Source organism: Glossina fuscipes, unplaced genomic scaffold (assembly GCF_014805625.2).
Source record: "Glossina fuscipes isolate IAEA_lab_2018 unplaced genomic scaffold, Yale_Gfus_2 1, whole genome shotgun sequence".
NCBI classification, from domain to species: Eukaryota; Metazoa; Arthropoda; class Insecta; order Diptera; family Glossinidae; genus Glossina; species Glossina fuscipes.
Genome location: NW_023998415.1, coordinates 5,702,636 through 5,718,340, shown reverse-complemented (window position 1 = coordinate 5,718,340; position 15,705 = coordinate 5,702,636). Strand labels below are relative to the sequence as shown.

At 33.4% G+C, this 15,705-nt stretch overlaps 2 protein-coding genes across 5 annotated transcripts in view; one reads left to right on the top strand and one right to left on the bottom strand.

Moving 5' to 3' along the window:
* The window catches only part of LOC119645126 (elongation factor-like GTPase 1), a 199,042-nt gene that overhangs the window by 12,566 nt on the left and 170,771 nt on the right, over positions 1-15,705 (top strand). The window lies entirely within an intron of this gene.
* The window catches only part of LOC119645127, a 59,013-nt gene that overhangs the window by 7,608 nt on the left and 35,700 nt on the right, over positions 1-15,705 (bottom strand). Inside the window, exons 2-3 of the mRNA XM_038045064.1 lie at positions 3,925-4,079; positions 2,821-2,899 (exon numbers count right to left, since the gene is read on the bottom strand). Of these exons, the coding sequence (XP_037900992.1) occupies positions 2,821-2,899; positions 3,925-4,079 (234 nt within the window). The remainder of the gene's footprint in view (positions 1-2,820; positions 2,900-3,924; positions 4,080-15,705) is intronic.

The following is a 15,705-nucleotide window of genomic DNA, read 5'->3' as shown; positions in this document are numbered from 1 at the left end:
AAACATCTTACATGCTACTGTTCTTCTTCTTTTTTTTTTCTTCCCTCGTTCGTTTACAAGCCTGCCCTGGCATTTGCAACAACAGAAAACTATATTTTTCTTGATTTTATGTCTGAAGTTGTTACTATCATCCTATCCATCTTAATCCCATTTCAGATGTAGGTACAATATCATTCATGTATTCATTCCTATTAATTCATATGTCCATCCATCTTCTTCTATTTATTTATTTGTTTGTTTATTTTTTTTTATTTATTTATTTTTTTTTATGTCGTTAACTCACTAGTTAGTTCTTACTTTTACATATGACATGGAAATGAGTGTTGTTATTGTTATTCTTTTAAGTAGTCGTCGTTGCATTTAAATGTTTAATTTATATTCATTTTAATATAAATAAAATATAATATAAGACAGTAGTATGCATAGTGCTTTCTCTATTATAGTTATTTAAGCATAGACAGGCAGGCTCTCTCTCCTGCTTCATTACATAGCATTTGAGAATAAAAATTCTTCAATTATTATGAAAATTTTCATCTCATTAGAAGCTAATGATTCGGTTTTAAAGAAAATAATGATTTTATATGCAATTAAAAAGTGGATGTCGTACTAGATTAAAAAGGAAGTTTGTATCATTAATCTTAACCGATGACTTTAGAGTTGTATAAATTCCGTTATCACGTCACACCCTTCATATACATATGCGAAAGTTGACAATTCTGATTGAAAAATGATTTAAAATAAAAAAAAAGAAAAAGAAAAAGAAAAACAAGTGAACATTCAATACGCTACATGACATCGTTTGATGTAGTTATTCGTGTAGCGACTTTTTAAAATGAGCCAAGTCATCGAAAAAGTAGTCCGCTTCGAAATATATCCAATAGCATTCGTCCAATTCGATCAAAATACGTCCCTGTATCAAATTTCATCAAGCTATCTTAAAAATTTGCGACCAATAAGTTGATCGCATGAATACACGGACAGACACACAGACAGATAGACTGACAGACTATCTTCCATAGATTCAGAAAGTGAGAAGCGAAAAATGAATGAAGTAAAATGGTTTCCGACTTTCAGTTTACAGTATGTATTAATTCAGCTATGAAAGCATTTCACATATATATTATATTAGTCGAAAATAAAATCCGGTTTGAAAGTGAAGTAAAATTCTGGAAAAATTTGCTCATGTTCTTTATTATCAGTTCGATAAAGGCGGGCTATCAGATATTTGTGGCGCTTATCGCGAAGATGCTTTATTCTTTGATGCTCTCCGGGCTACCGATGATAAATGCTTTAACAAATTGAGAAAGACCGACATATTTCATCTTACGATATCTCTGCGGAACTCAACTGGCTACAAAAACCAGTTTAATGTATGGATAGTTTGGTTATCATATGAATTAATTTTGAAAAGTTCCAAGTTGAACGAATTTCCATCTGTGAATGGCAGCTGATGAGACAAGTTTTGGAGAATTTCCTTAACAACGCACTGACGAATATGACAAAAATGTACTAAGAACATAGTGGTAAAATATGAAGGCAGCATATAGCTCGGACTGTCGCCACCTCATAGCGTAACACATTATGTTCGCCAGGATTAGATAGGAATTATGTATCTCCAGGTAGCTTCAACCTAGCCAGATTACCGTATCCATTCTCTATTGCCACTAAATAATGAGATTAAAACACGCAATCGATCTAAAGGATCCAAGTTTAATCATCAGGCTATATTACATCGTTAAAGGCTTGGTAGAGGGAGACTTGAGGGGGCTTGATTGGCAAATTCTGATCTATTCACCCGTACAGTCCATGCTTTATATTAGCCTTTTAATCTTCTCTTCATCGCCCCGTTTCCCTCTGTCATAGTCTAGATCAGATTTATCAGAATTTTTGCTAACTTCACGAACGCCGGGAAAGGCAACTGCAAGGACAACTCTCCACACGAGTATTCTGAAAGAGTCGAGTGCAGTTCTTTTCTCAGGACATAGGTAATGGGACGGGGGAAAAGAGGAAGAGTTTTGTGATGCATTCGCGTCAGTGCGAAATTAATTCGAAGCAAATCCGCAACTACGAACTTTTATTGAAAAATTTGATATGAATTGCGCGACATTGTTACAGATAGCAAATGCGATCAGCTTGGAGATAAGGAAATGAATTATTTTCATGTCGTAGATAAGGCATTTTATGATAAGGTGGTTAAATTCGAATTAACCTCTTGCTCATTTTTGATATTCTGAGAACAATCAGGGTCTTTACCGTTGACCATAAACTGAACTCCAATCGTACATTTCGTCTTGACAATTATGTCTTTTTATACCTTACACCATTTGTGGTGTAAAAGGCATTTTAAGTTTGTGCTGATGTACATTTTTTTGATTATACTGATCGAATCAGATTACGTTAACTTCAGAATCGGTCTGAGTTTGTCTGTCTGTGTTCTTGTGTTCAATATATGGGCTGCAAATTTGTAAGGTGGATTAATGAAGTTTGGAACATCGACCTACTTCGGGCCAAGGATGAGTGCTTTTGAAAATGTCTTTCAGATCGGAGCACTTTTACGACCATCTCGACTTGTTTTGAATAGTGGAATGATGTAGGGCATTTTATGATAGCATATTATGAGGTTTTTACTTATTTACAATTTTACGTAACGGTAAATTTTGCGAGTAATATAGACAAGTAAGTCTTAGACCTACTTACATTATCACGTGGAAGGGCTTCAAATCAATTCAAATTGTAAAACTTGTTTTTTTTTTCTTCTTTTTTTCTTTTTTTTTTTTTAATGAAGAACTTATTCTTAAAAATGTTATACATTTCACTTACTTTTTTTTTAATGTCACCCACTAATTTAGTGGTATGCTGATCATCTTCATTTAAACTGGCGGAGCAAGGATCACGATATCTGAAGCAAAAGAGAGAATAAAATATTAAAAATGATAAATGAAAATGAAATAATTTTGCGCTTCAGCACATTCGTGCAGACAAGAGAAAACTATCATGCATAAAAATCATTCATTTCATCGGCACACAAATATGGGTTTTAAAGATCTCAATCGTAGGCAATATATAATCAGTTTAAATTACACATACATTCATCCAATCAACAACCACCCAAAACAATTATGCTCTACGATGTGTTTGTTGCTTTTGCTGTTGCACAACACAACTCTATTCATCAGGCGGTAATCAATTCAATTTTCGAACAGCTACGCTTCATGGTATTGAACGGAACACGCGAAACAGCACACATTGTTTGGATGGGGCAAGTGATGAAATGGTTGATACAGGTTATAATGTAATGTAACTGTATGTGCGACCATAATAATCGCGTAGACTTGATTTTCCAAGGAAAGTGTAAAAAAAGAACAAAAACGATCAAGGAAACTCGATTCGTGTTGAAGCGAATTTTGAACGCCGTTACTCTCTAATGAGAGTTTGTATGAACATATCTGTTTTATGGGTCAATTGCAATTATTTATATTCGACTAGTTATTTATTATTTAGATCAAATTTCTGATTAATATATAGTACAGATCATAAGCTATTAAATATGATAATTTAATATTTCATACTTTGTTTTTGTATACGCGAAATGCTTAACTTGAATCAAGTATGGTAAACTTTCATTTTCCTATTTTATAATATCTGAGATTTTGCGATTTTCTTAATACAGGCAGACAGACACACAGACAGACACACAGACAAACAGAAATGCAGATAAAGTAAATAGACCATAATATGAGTATTGGTAGACGGACGTACGGATAAATAGCCTGTAAGAGTGCCGTTTCGGCCAAAGATATGCACGATACTGATGACTATTTCGAGATGCTACAAACTGATTGACGAAATTACTATCCTCGGTTAGGGAGTTTATGATGAAACCAAGTTTAAATAAATAATTTACCGCATAATTTACTCTCTTACCTTGATGGACAAGCGCACAGTGGCTGTGTATAATTTAAACGCACATAGACCGCATTACAGACTTGTTGTATCGCACATTCGGGCAACATATAAATGTGTTGATTGTGCGGATAATAGTGATATTTTGTTGGTTTACCACCGCCGACCGTAGGTTTCTATAAGTATAATGCCAAATACAAGAAAATGGTTAAAGAATGTAAAAGTGGATAATATATAAAAATAATAAAAAAAAAATATTCATAATAATAACCAGCTTAAATTCGCTACGTGACCAAACCAATCAATTTTTATTATTAATTGAAATCCATATCTCTTCGTTTTGCGTCACGCAGGATTATATAAAGTCTTTTTCACTTTTTGCCTTCTGTTTTGTCGTCCATGCACAGGTGAAAATTCAATTATCCTTAATCGAGTTTTTAGCTTTTTATTAACATTTCAATAAATTTTTCAAAATGTTGAAAATTGAATGACACTTTCATTACGAGGTTTAACTGAATTCCTTTTTCTTTTCACAAAAATTAAAATCCATAAAGCAACTATACAAATATATGTATGATGCTTGTTGCTTGATATGGACGTGAAGGCTTCTGAAACGCTTAGCGTATACCCTTTCTTTATATTAGATCTGCGTAACCCATCACACGAATAACTGCCCTGTTCGACATATATAATAGGGTAACACTGTTGACAGAGGCCTACAATTTCTGGATAGTACTTCCTACCATCAAACGATACGTGCCAAAATTTGATGACATTTCGATCATTGGTTTACCAAGTTACACTTCTTTTAGCGACGCTGTTTGTTCAATTTTTGAAAGAATGGAATATTTCGAATATTGTTTGTTGATTGAATGTTGCTTGTTAATGATTAACAAGTCTAGCGATTAAGAACTCTACAAATGAATGGTGTTCAAGTTAAGGCGTTATATGACACGTTATGAACGAAAAATTGATCCGAATCAACTCCAAAAGCGCTTGTTCTTGGATCAAAAGACATCGATGTGTACCGGGTTTCGTACTAATATATGTATTAAAAATTGCGACCTGTAGGCTGAAGACAAGAAGATGGACAGACGGACAAATAAGCCTAGTCTCCGGCGCAAACCTAATATACGCTTCTACGCTTCTAAAAAATTCACTTGTTCGCAATCAACAGTGATTGATTTGAGAGATGTTGTGGCGATTCTTGTTTGCCGAAAAAAATAAAAGAAGAGTTCAAAGTTGTTTTCGAAAAGAGGGGAAGACGATCGGTTTTGAGGACAATGTGTTGATGACTCCGAGCGCTGTTCCGCGCTGTTTATGCGAAATAACGAAGACGGTAGTCTCTCTTAAACAACAACAACAACAACAATAATAATTTGCTAAATATTCCCTTAACCAATTTAATTTAATTCAAAGTAACTGAATGACAATTATGTTCTAATTACACACATGTTTTCCGTAAATGCTTTTGATGAGTACCTCGCCATGCACTGAATATTCCCTGGTTAGGCATAAAATTTAAGCGATTTGTATGCATAAAGAGTATAAGAAGTTATGTATCGTGTAACTTTTTGTGCCCGCAAACATTTCCTAAGCGAATGTTGCTGTGTTGCTACGTGTTACTGAAGACACACGGTATCATGTACTTTCGTAAGTTGCGCTCATTTGTCGTTGGAGTCGTATGAGTTGTTGTTGGTAATGTTTCCTAGTGATAGAATAAATCACCGTACACCACGGCCAGCTGATAATTCAAATGGGACCTTGACGTATATTCGGCTTTATCGTTGATGCTAATGGTTCGCTTACCATGCATCATGGTTACTTGGGCTTGGGAATTCGTAACGCATCCACTGTTTATAACTCGCAAGTATTCAGCAGCGCTATCCTTTGAGTTAAGCAAAAAAAATAAAGCTTTACCCCAAATGGGGGGGCGGGAAATGGAGGGGAAGTTTTATCCCAGCAACTATTTTGTATGAACATTAGTATGATAACTTATACACTTGCGTATTTAGCTTGACGGTAGGACTTTCAAATGCAGACTTCAACTATTTAGCAATCTCTTATAACTGAACTGCTTGACAACTTTTATTGAAATTTTTACTGAAGCTTAGTAATAATGTATTAATATTCAATGATACCATTTTATGTATGTGTATATCTCTTAGATGAAAATTAGCGGGACTAACTAACTAATCTTGGTAACTTCTGAATGTAACGCATTACAAAATTTACACCGTCAATAAAGTCTGGCCGTGCATCAGATGCCGTTGGCATTCCGTCATGTATTGTGAAATTATGCGCTGCCGACTAAATATTTTCAATCTTGTTGTCGTAACATTGCTTTCCTTAGTCTTCAGCATGAAAACGAAATATGGATCTTGTGGAGAATTAAAAAGGTACAGAAACGTTTAGTGTTCCATCAAAAATTGTTTAAACAAATTGTTTACTCAACCATTAATTTCCTTTATCAAATCAACGATTTCTCCGCCTCGCCATGCCTTCATAGAACGAAGATCACCCGTAATCAACCTTTTAGAATTTACTTATCAAATTTTCAAGGCATTCTCTGGTAGCTCACAGACGGATGTCATATGCACAGATTTTAGTGAGGCGTTCTATCAAATTCATCAATCCTTTCGTTTAGCTTTCTACTTGTTGAAATTTCCGTTCGTATTTGTTGAAGCGACTAACCTCCTATCTTTTTAACCCTTATCATCTCTAATGAATTCTTCGTGATGCCAAGTTTCTCCTAAGGTTCTTTCAGTTCGTCCTGTACATTAATGGTTTCTCTTCGGTAATTAAGTCAAGACATTTTGTGACATATCTTAATGATGGTAAAGGGTTACCTTTCTGCTTCAATCTGATGCAAATAATTTGGGCACACGGTGCTCTTTTAGGTCTACGGTATAAAGCCTAAAGCAATCCAAAGCAGTTTTCATGGTCAAGAAAGAATAGATTGACTAACGAATACTTTGTTCATTCAGATAAAATGATGAAAAATATTAACTCATTCGTTGATTTTGGGTTCTATTCAATCCACAATTTCGTTTCCCTTTGCTTATGAAGCTCTCCACAAATAAGTTATATGCACCGATTCAGAATCACTTTTTGCATTGACCTAAGCTTGTCTGTTTGTTTGTATTGTTTCCTTGCGTTCAACGTACAGGCCGCAAGTTTTGAGATACTTTGATGAAATTTGATAGACTGGCATCTTTTGGCCCAATGACGAAAGCTATTGACAATTGTTCAGATCGATCCACATTTTTGACCACTTTCCGTATAAGACCTTACTTGAAAAAGTGGTTATATTAGCAACCGTAGGGAAATATAAGGTATTTAATGGTGAGCTATACCCGACTATTGCTTTGGTCCAACTATCCCGAATGCATTTTACACAAAGTGCGTATAGTCACAGCATTCCACTGCTGATGTCGATTGTGCGATTGGGGGATTTTAATAAAATTTAGTAAACCGACGATGTGTTTTCGCACAAGGACGAAAATGCTATTGAAATTGTTTCGGATCGGACTACTTGCCATATAAGAATTTACTTTGAAAAATGGTTATATGAGTAGCAGTAGGGTAACGTGAGGCAATTTAATTGAACTTATTTTTATTTTAATTGCTCTGTAAAAGTTAAGTAAGTTCATATGTTTAGTTGGCCGATACGCGTTATTTTTAATAGTCTACTATTACACGATTCGGGCGTTACGTCATTGTATCTGAACTTTATATATCAATAAATAAATAAAAGAAGGATATACAAATATTTATGTATACCGATGCATAAATATATGTATATACAAATATTTATACATGCAGCTGCACACACATATATGTATATATTATATATTATTTATATATTATGTACATACATCTACGATGCGTACCTATAGACTATGATGCCATCGGAATCGCGAATCTAGTGAGCAGGAAAGTTGCAATTGAGTTAGAAAACATTGTCTTTGTCAAGAACTTTTCATATATATTTTCGTTTAAAATCTATTATTTGTTAAAATCATGTCTTATCTTGAGGTATCTATCGCTACTGCTTTTACTTTCATCAACTTGAGCGTCGCTTTTCCATATAAATTCTCTCGACTATTATTACTTTTGTACGTTTTGGCTTTTTGAATATTTTAGAAATTTTCGCTAGGAAATAAATTAATATTAATTTGTGAGCATATAATAGCCGCATGCAACTTTCTCCCTTTCTGAAAGATGAGAAAAAAGAAAAAAAACAAACAAATTTTAATATAAATAAAAAAGTTTAAGACAAGAAAACAGAAATTATTGTAACCGTTTGGATGAGTGAGTGGCTGACTTTGACTGAATGACTGACTGACTGACTGACTGACTGACTGACTGACCTTAATGTTATTTAAAGATTTTTTCTCTGTTCTTTCTTTTTTTTTTTTTTTGTTTATTTTTTTATTTTCTATTTAATATTTTATGTAAATTAATGGAATATTCATAAGAATATATTCGTAAACGTTTGTTTTTTTTTTCTTTTTTTTGGGATGTTTGGTGCTCTCACTGTTGCCAATAATCGTTTAATGAAAAGAATTTCATTTTTTTTTTTTTTTTAAATCATTGGTTTTAATAACATGCGTATGAAAGTGGAAACGCTAACACACAAATGAATTTTAATTAATTTAAAATGTTGCGACTATCGCACACTGATTCTTATTGATGCTAATCCATTGTGTTTTTCATGGTGTCGATTTCTTTTGCGCCTCTCTCTTTTCTATTTAATAGCATGATGAAATTTAAAAACAAAAAAAAAAAAGTGCTACTTTCGTTTTGAAACGAACACTGGGTACCCTCCACCGCAAGAATTTTCTCTTAATTGGGAGCGTGTCAACGCGTTAATATCTGCCGTTTCGATATTTTTGTTTTGCGATTCAGTTTTGCGCGATTTTTTTTTTATGAGAAACGGGTATTTAGGTAAATATAAATAGGAATATTTTAATACTTGTCGTACAACACTCATAGGGAGTTGAGGTAGGCTCACATTTCATTATACCGATCGATTCAGAATCATTTTTTGCATGAATCTAAGCTTATCTGTCTGCCCGTCCGTCCGTCCGTCCGTCCGTCCGTCCGTCTGTCTATCTGTCTTGTTTTCTTGTGTTTAATCTACAGGCCGCAATTTATAAGATATATTGATGAAATTTCATATAGCGATATGTTTTGGTCCAAGTACGAATGCTATTGAAAATGGTTCGGATTTGATTCACGATTTTGTGAGCATTCCGTATATGAAGCCTTATTGTGAAGAAAAATCGTTATGTGAAGAAATGCATTAGACGAAATGGTGGGCCGCGCCCCACTAGTAGTTCTTTTGGAAACACGTATTTTTTCCAACATCTGTTCGAATAGATTAATTTATATTCTTGAAGCATTTATACAGGTGAATGTTTTTCAATGTTACCAACGTCATAACCGAGTGAAGAAATATGTATTCTTTCATGATTATTATAATAAATTCAATTTAAAAGAATTTTCACTTCAGTTGAAAGCACGCATTTGTTTTTAATACAATGTCTGCCTGTTTTCGTACGCGAAAGCTGGTGTCGAGCATAAGTAATTATAATATATTTTGCTGTTCGCTTTGGCTGCGCTTGTTTGCATAGAATTAAATAAATTAGCAGGCATTCAAGTGCAACGTGTATGATTAGAGTCGTAAGTTGCTGTGGCAGTGAGGTAGCAATATATATAAGCTTTTACAATATTACCTACTAACCACATTAGCAACAGTCAGAATAACAATATTATTATCGTAATGCGTATATATATGTACGTACAAGTACAAGCAAAGACAGACAAGCAAGCGTTTACGTGGTGTTGTGTTTGTGAATCATATGCAAATTCGTATTATTAGATGTAGAAATAAGTTCTTGGCATTTTTATGATAAAATTCAAAATTAATTTAAAATACAATTGCTACCTCCCCTATGCATGACCGGGGAGTTTACGGTTGATCTCGCTTTCGATGGAAGATCCATACTTTTGAGGCGATTTCTTTGGATTCCTTAAGACTGACTAGTTAGTTGGCCTTGATATTATTCAAAAAGAACTTTTTCCGCAGTCTTTATACATTTGTAGTGGACGATCCATTTTCAAATCCACCAACTCCATAGTAGTGCTTTTTTGGCATAAATACTTTTGTCTTTTCAAGGCATGTGGTTATTTGTCTTCGATTAATTCATGTTTTTCGTCTTTTAAGGTCATCGCATCGAATCCATTTCACTTTGCCTGCAATAATTTATTAGAGATAATTTTTACTTTTATATCGACATAACAACTGCGCTATTTCGGTTCTCTTAGGTTAGCTGATCAGGAATCCATTTTTACTCCTTTGCCGTTATATACAATTAAACTAAAATTGTTTGTCGACATTTTCCTAACTGTACGGCAATCCCTTCTTCACTTTGTGCTCGATTTTTGCCGAATAGACTTTAAATTTCTTCATTCTTAACTTTCTCGCAAGTCTTCGGAACGTCCATTATACTCAAGATTGGAATTTTTTTTTAGATGAAATCTTCATATCTTTGTTGCGATTCTTCACCCCATTTCGAAAGTTGAAGCTACCATTTTTTCCCATTTCTACACTTTAATTCACACTGACTGACAGATTGTAGAGAATTAAAGTTTCTATCGTAGAAAGAAAGACCTATGTCTACGGGAGACATAAACGTATTAGGTATGTTTTTTAACGCAACCGTTTTCAACAACGCAAGAGCTTATTTGCAAACCTAATCAATACACATCAGTATCTTCTTTTCGCGTATTTTATAAACTTTATACTTTTTCATCCACCATGCAAAAGTATGTTAATTTCATTACTTCATTTGTGTGCGAAAATGATATACGTATCGAAAATTTCGCAAACGGCTTACATTCACGATTAGCAATAGATATTTGGGCTTTTCGTCCATTGCAGGAAACAAAATGGTAAAATACTTTTTCCAAAAAGTTCTCATTAAAAAGTGAATAACAAAACGTCACTGATAGGATTTTCAAAACTTTCTCTCTCTCTGTCTCGCCCCCTAAGTAACCTTATTATATATAAATCATCAAATTAATTTGAATTAATAGTTAAGTAACTCTCTGTTCGTAAACGACGTTCGAAGAAAGAAATATTCAAGGGTAGATAAATTACAAACGATGCGACTTAAACTAAATTTAACTGAGCAAAAAAAAAAAAAAAAAAAAAAAAAAACTAAAAAAAAAGTCGCATTTTCGCAGAAATTCTCGCTTTCATTTTTTATGCGTACCAGTGGCCAAGAATGTCTTCGAATACCTTTAATAAAAGTTAGTTAAAATTCAACAAGATAATGTTAGCTTGCCTGCCCCCTGGTCATAGTGAAATTATACACTTTCACATATTTAGTTTTCGTGCTAATCCCATTTGATTAATTCTAGTTTGCATGAAAATCACTTTCTGACTTTGATCTTTTGCTCGTCCCTCCACTGACTAACTAGTTTCTCTTTCTTTTCTAATAGAAGGCATTCAACGTTGATCAGTCAGTCTTTCTTTCACACGTATATCCTTTATGTATATTACAAGTAAATTTTGTGTATCAAATTGTTTAGCGTATATTGTTAATTAATTTGTTTGTTTAATTCTTAACACTTAGACACAAATTGAATGAAAATTACCGACGCGATGAAATTCACATTTTAAGATTGTTCTCAGGAAGAAAAAAGAAAAAAAACAACATTTATTCCAGATACCTTACAATACCAAGTCTTTATAAGATTGTTCGAAATATTTCGGCAAAAGAAAGAAATATTGAATCTTTTGCTTGTGTATCATGTGAATTGCTCGATATGTGTACATCTTGTAATAGTATCGTCGGTCATATACGGTATATTTTCCAATTTTCATTTGTAACTGTACACAACCACAAATTGAAAGTGATATCTGTTGGGTGGCTGCGCATATTGGTTATTCATTTAAACGCAAAAATATTCTTAAGCTCTCGCCATCGCTTTTCAGCAACGTGCGAATTAGAAGTACAAGGAAAAAATTACCTTTCTCTCTCTCTCTCTCTCTCTCTCTCTCTCTCTCTCTATTATTAATGCATAAGAAACGAAAGAATGCACAAACAGTAAATTAACGATTGAAACAAGTAGAAGACAACTGGAAGAAGTAGTACTATGTGTGATGTTTGTATGTAACACATTCGAGCAAGCCGTCAGTAACGTTTCCTGGCGTTTTAAAAGTCAAAAGTTTGTCTATGCTGGACCTTCACATATTATGGTCGCTTCTCGTTAATTGCTGATAAGTTTTCCTTGTGTGCCTTTTGCTTGATCGTAACCCTACAAATGAAATCTTTACCATTGATGTGAATGTTGATGTTCAGTCGGCCTGCTTCACGGTTTTTACGCTTCGACTATCGTATCGCAATCATTCATCACAATTCACTCAGGACTATCTCGTCAGGGATTTTTGAATCAGGCAAAGTAATGACTTGCGGTGGCAGTCACTTCTGCATGTGCGAAGTTTAGAAAAAGGAGAGTTCGCACTGCTTTGTAAAGTAAGAAAATGATACCTTTACGCAGCAAAGTCGCGGTATATTAGATGGATATCGGATAGTAGTAGCAGTTATGTCCTTTCATGATAAATATTTATTATAATATATCTGCCTTCACTCGTTACTGCACACGTCATAAAGCTTCTTTTTTTTTTGTTTACGATGGGTTGACAATTTGGTTTTATAATAAAATTAATATTAGGGTTTACTACAACTATTTTTTTCTTCTTTCTTATGACTAGGCACTGGTGAGGTCCATAAAGAATTCTTTTGTGAATGTATGTGAATTCATGATATCAGTTAAGTAATTTTCGCATTTGATATTTGGATTTTATTAGGCAATATGTCTGACTATTAAATAGAAGGGGCTACAAAAAATAAACATATTTGGACTTAATTAAGCATAGGTAGCCACTATCTTGGATGAATTTTTATCATAAAATACCAAAAGTTAGGCCTTGTTGCTGACTAAAGACTTTTTTATATCTATCACCGATGGACTCATTTTGTCCAAAAGTTTGCAACGCCCAGAAGGAAGCATCAGATACTCCACAATATATATATATATATATATATATATTCTGGATCACCGTAAAATTCTAAATCAATTTAAGCACGTCCGTCCATCCATCTGTGTAACATCGGCTGCAAACATTCTCCTGGCCGGAAATTTGGCAGAAACATCGAAAGTTCCTGCACACAGGTTGCCATTAAAAATGGATCGAATCGTTTGAAGGCCACAACCAGAGCACCACGTACACTCACTTTTGTTTCTGAAAAGCATTCAAAAATTTGAACGCATATTTTATAGACGATGATGTAGAGCCAATGCAAAAATGGAAAAATTCATCACGCCTATCCAATATTATAGTCTATCCAAATTTAATGTTTATTTCAATAGCTTTATAACTTGCGGCAACAAGCGGCAAAACCCCATAAATATACAAATTCTTGCCCAGTTTTAAATTTGAAATGCATCTAAATGTGTCCATCCGTTCGTCTGTCCATCTATTTGCTTGCGCAATTGGGTTAAACTTTTCAAAGACCACCCCTACAATGCCCATTTGTTAAAAACTTTTATTTTGAGAATGGAAAAAATCGGTTGCGTCCACTCCTCGTTATAGGGTATGAAAATTTTGGTTATCTCACTTTGTTTGTCTTTTTTAAGATAGCGATGACGGTGATTGGTATAAAAATTTCGATGCCGACCGAGTTTAATTTGGCTTTTTTTTTTCGTAAAAAGTCTTACGTTGGAGAGGATTTAAAAAAACTGATGGTCATATAATGTGCATGTCATTTTTCACCGGTTTTGCATATTTCATCTTCACAAATATTTTAAAATAAAAAAAAATTCGAAATTGATGTCGTCCGATCTATTTTCAATGACGTTCGTCCTTGGCTCAGAACATATCGGTTTACCAAATTTTATGCCAATAAAATTCCGATTTGTTGAGTGAATACAAAAAATCGATCAAAGGTCGTCAGAAATCCGGCAAACTGATATATTCAAATTCATGCAGAATATGATCAATCAATTTATTGTTATAATAAACGGTTACTCTATACCAAGTGCTTTTGGCAATCGCTTACATCCATCCAAACTTAATATATCCTAATCAAAAGGGCAAAAGGGAGATCTTATGTTAATTGTGTTTAAATCCATTCAACCGAGTTCGTTCAGCTCAAAGAAGATGTGGAATGATAAGAAAAAGTTTGAACTGGAGTTTTTTAATTACAAGCGCGTCTTCCGCGCTGTGTCGTATCGAAATCGAACTTTACAAGTACCGTATTAAGCGCGCGACCTCTATACCCATAAAGATGTTATTGCGATGCAGGAAAGATTAGATTAATCAAAGACACGATCCTTTATCGTTATTCACGTGTATTGTAACATATTGACGAAATTCAATGCATCTCCATCAACGGTTGATATAATGAATATTTGCTAACTAAAATAATCGCATACCAATTGAATAAGTATTCAAAAGATCCGCGCATATATATCTGCTAATTTATGTTTTATGAAAACTTGTTATCCGCGATAAGATGAAACTGTGTCATCAAAAAGAAAAAAAATTAATGTGAAATTTGGAAAAAGACCACATTCCTCTCGAATTACTTATGTAACCTAAATAAAAGTTACGTTGACCTATCTTTCTGGCTTTTCTTTTTTCTCACTTTTTTCTTTTTCTTTTTTTTTTTTTTTGAATAGTTCGTTTCTCAGCTTCTTTTCTTTTTTTTTCAAATATATTTATTCTAACTTTTCTAGCTTTCTGCTAACAACATTTCGCATCTTGCAAAGAATTAACTCTTCAAATATTGTTTTTTTTTCTTCTTATTTATTTATTTATTTATTTCTTTTTCAATTAAACTTGAACACATTCATAATATATTTATAGTTGCGAGTACGTGCTTATTATTATTATTATTATTATTATTATTTTTATTATTAGTTTTATTATATATTATTTGTGCCATAAAATGAAACCCCACTGGTTTAAGACAACTAACCCAGTTTAGTGTCGTAAAAAAAAAGAAAGAAAAATGATGCAAAACTCTTAAAATTATTAGAAAAGAGACGACCGGTCTTAATTCGAAAAAGGAAAGAAGCAAAAAAAAAAAAAAAAATGTTGTTTACAGCCAAATATCCAGTTATTACCACATGTCAAGTATGTGGAAGATATTATGCGCGTATCGATGTTTGCACATACATTTCTGTAGAAAACGCATTTGCAGCGCATTTTCATGGCAACGCACAATTATAACAAAATCATATATAAAAACCATATTCGCTACGAAGTGAATCTTGTCGGTATCTATCAATCTATCTATCTATATATCTATCTATCTATCTATCTATCAATCATTCAAAGTAAATAAATGAATATCGCTTCTCGAACATGTTAATGGAACATGTTTTGCAAAATATTCAATTCTTTCCAAAATAGTTTCAGTAAACCTTCTTCCCGAGCATGATTTAACATTTACGGACATGTATATATATATATATATATATATATATAGCATGCGATTTGCGTTTTGTAATTAATGCAATTAAATACATTGTGAATGTAATGCTCATTAAAAATATATTTATAAATATATATGTATATATATATGCATTTATTGGAATACCTGATGCATACATCTGGCCATTGCAAATGTAACGATAACAATAGTAAACTTGCATTCTTCCGTAGCGAGAGTTTTCATACTCTCTACTACAACTAGAAAGCAAACACATTGTATCACCATA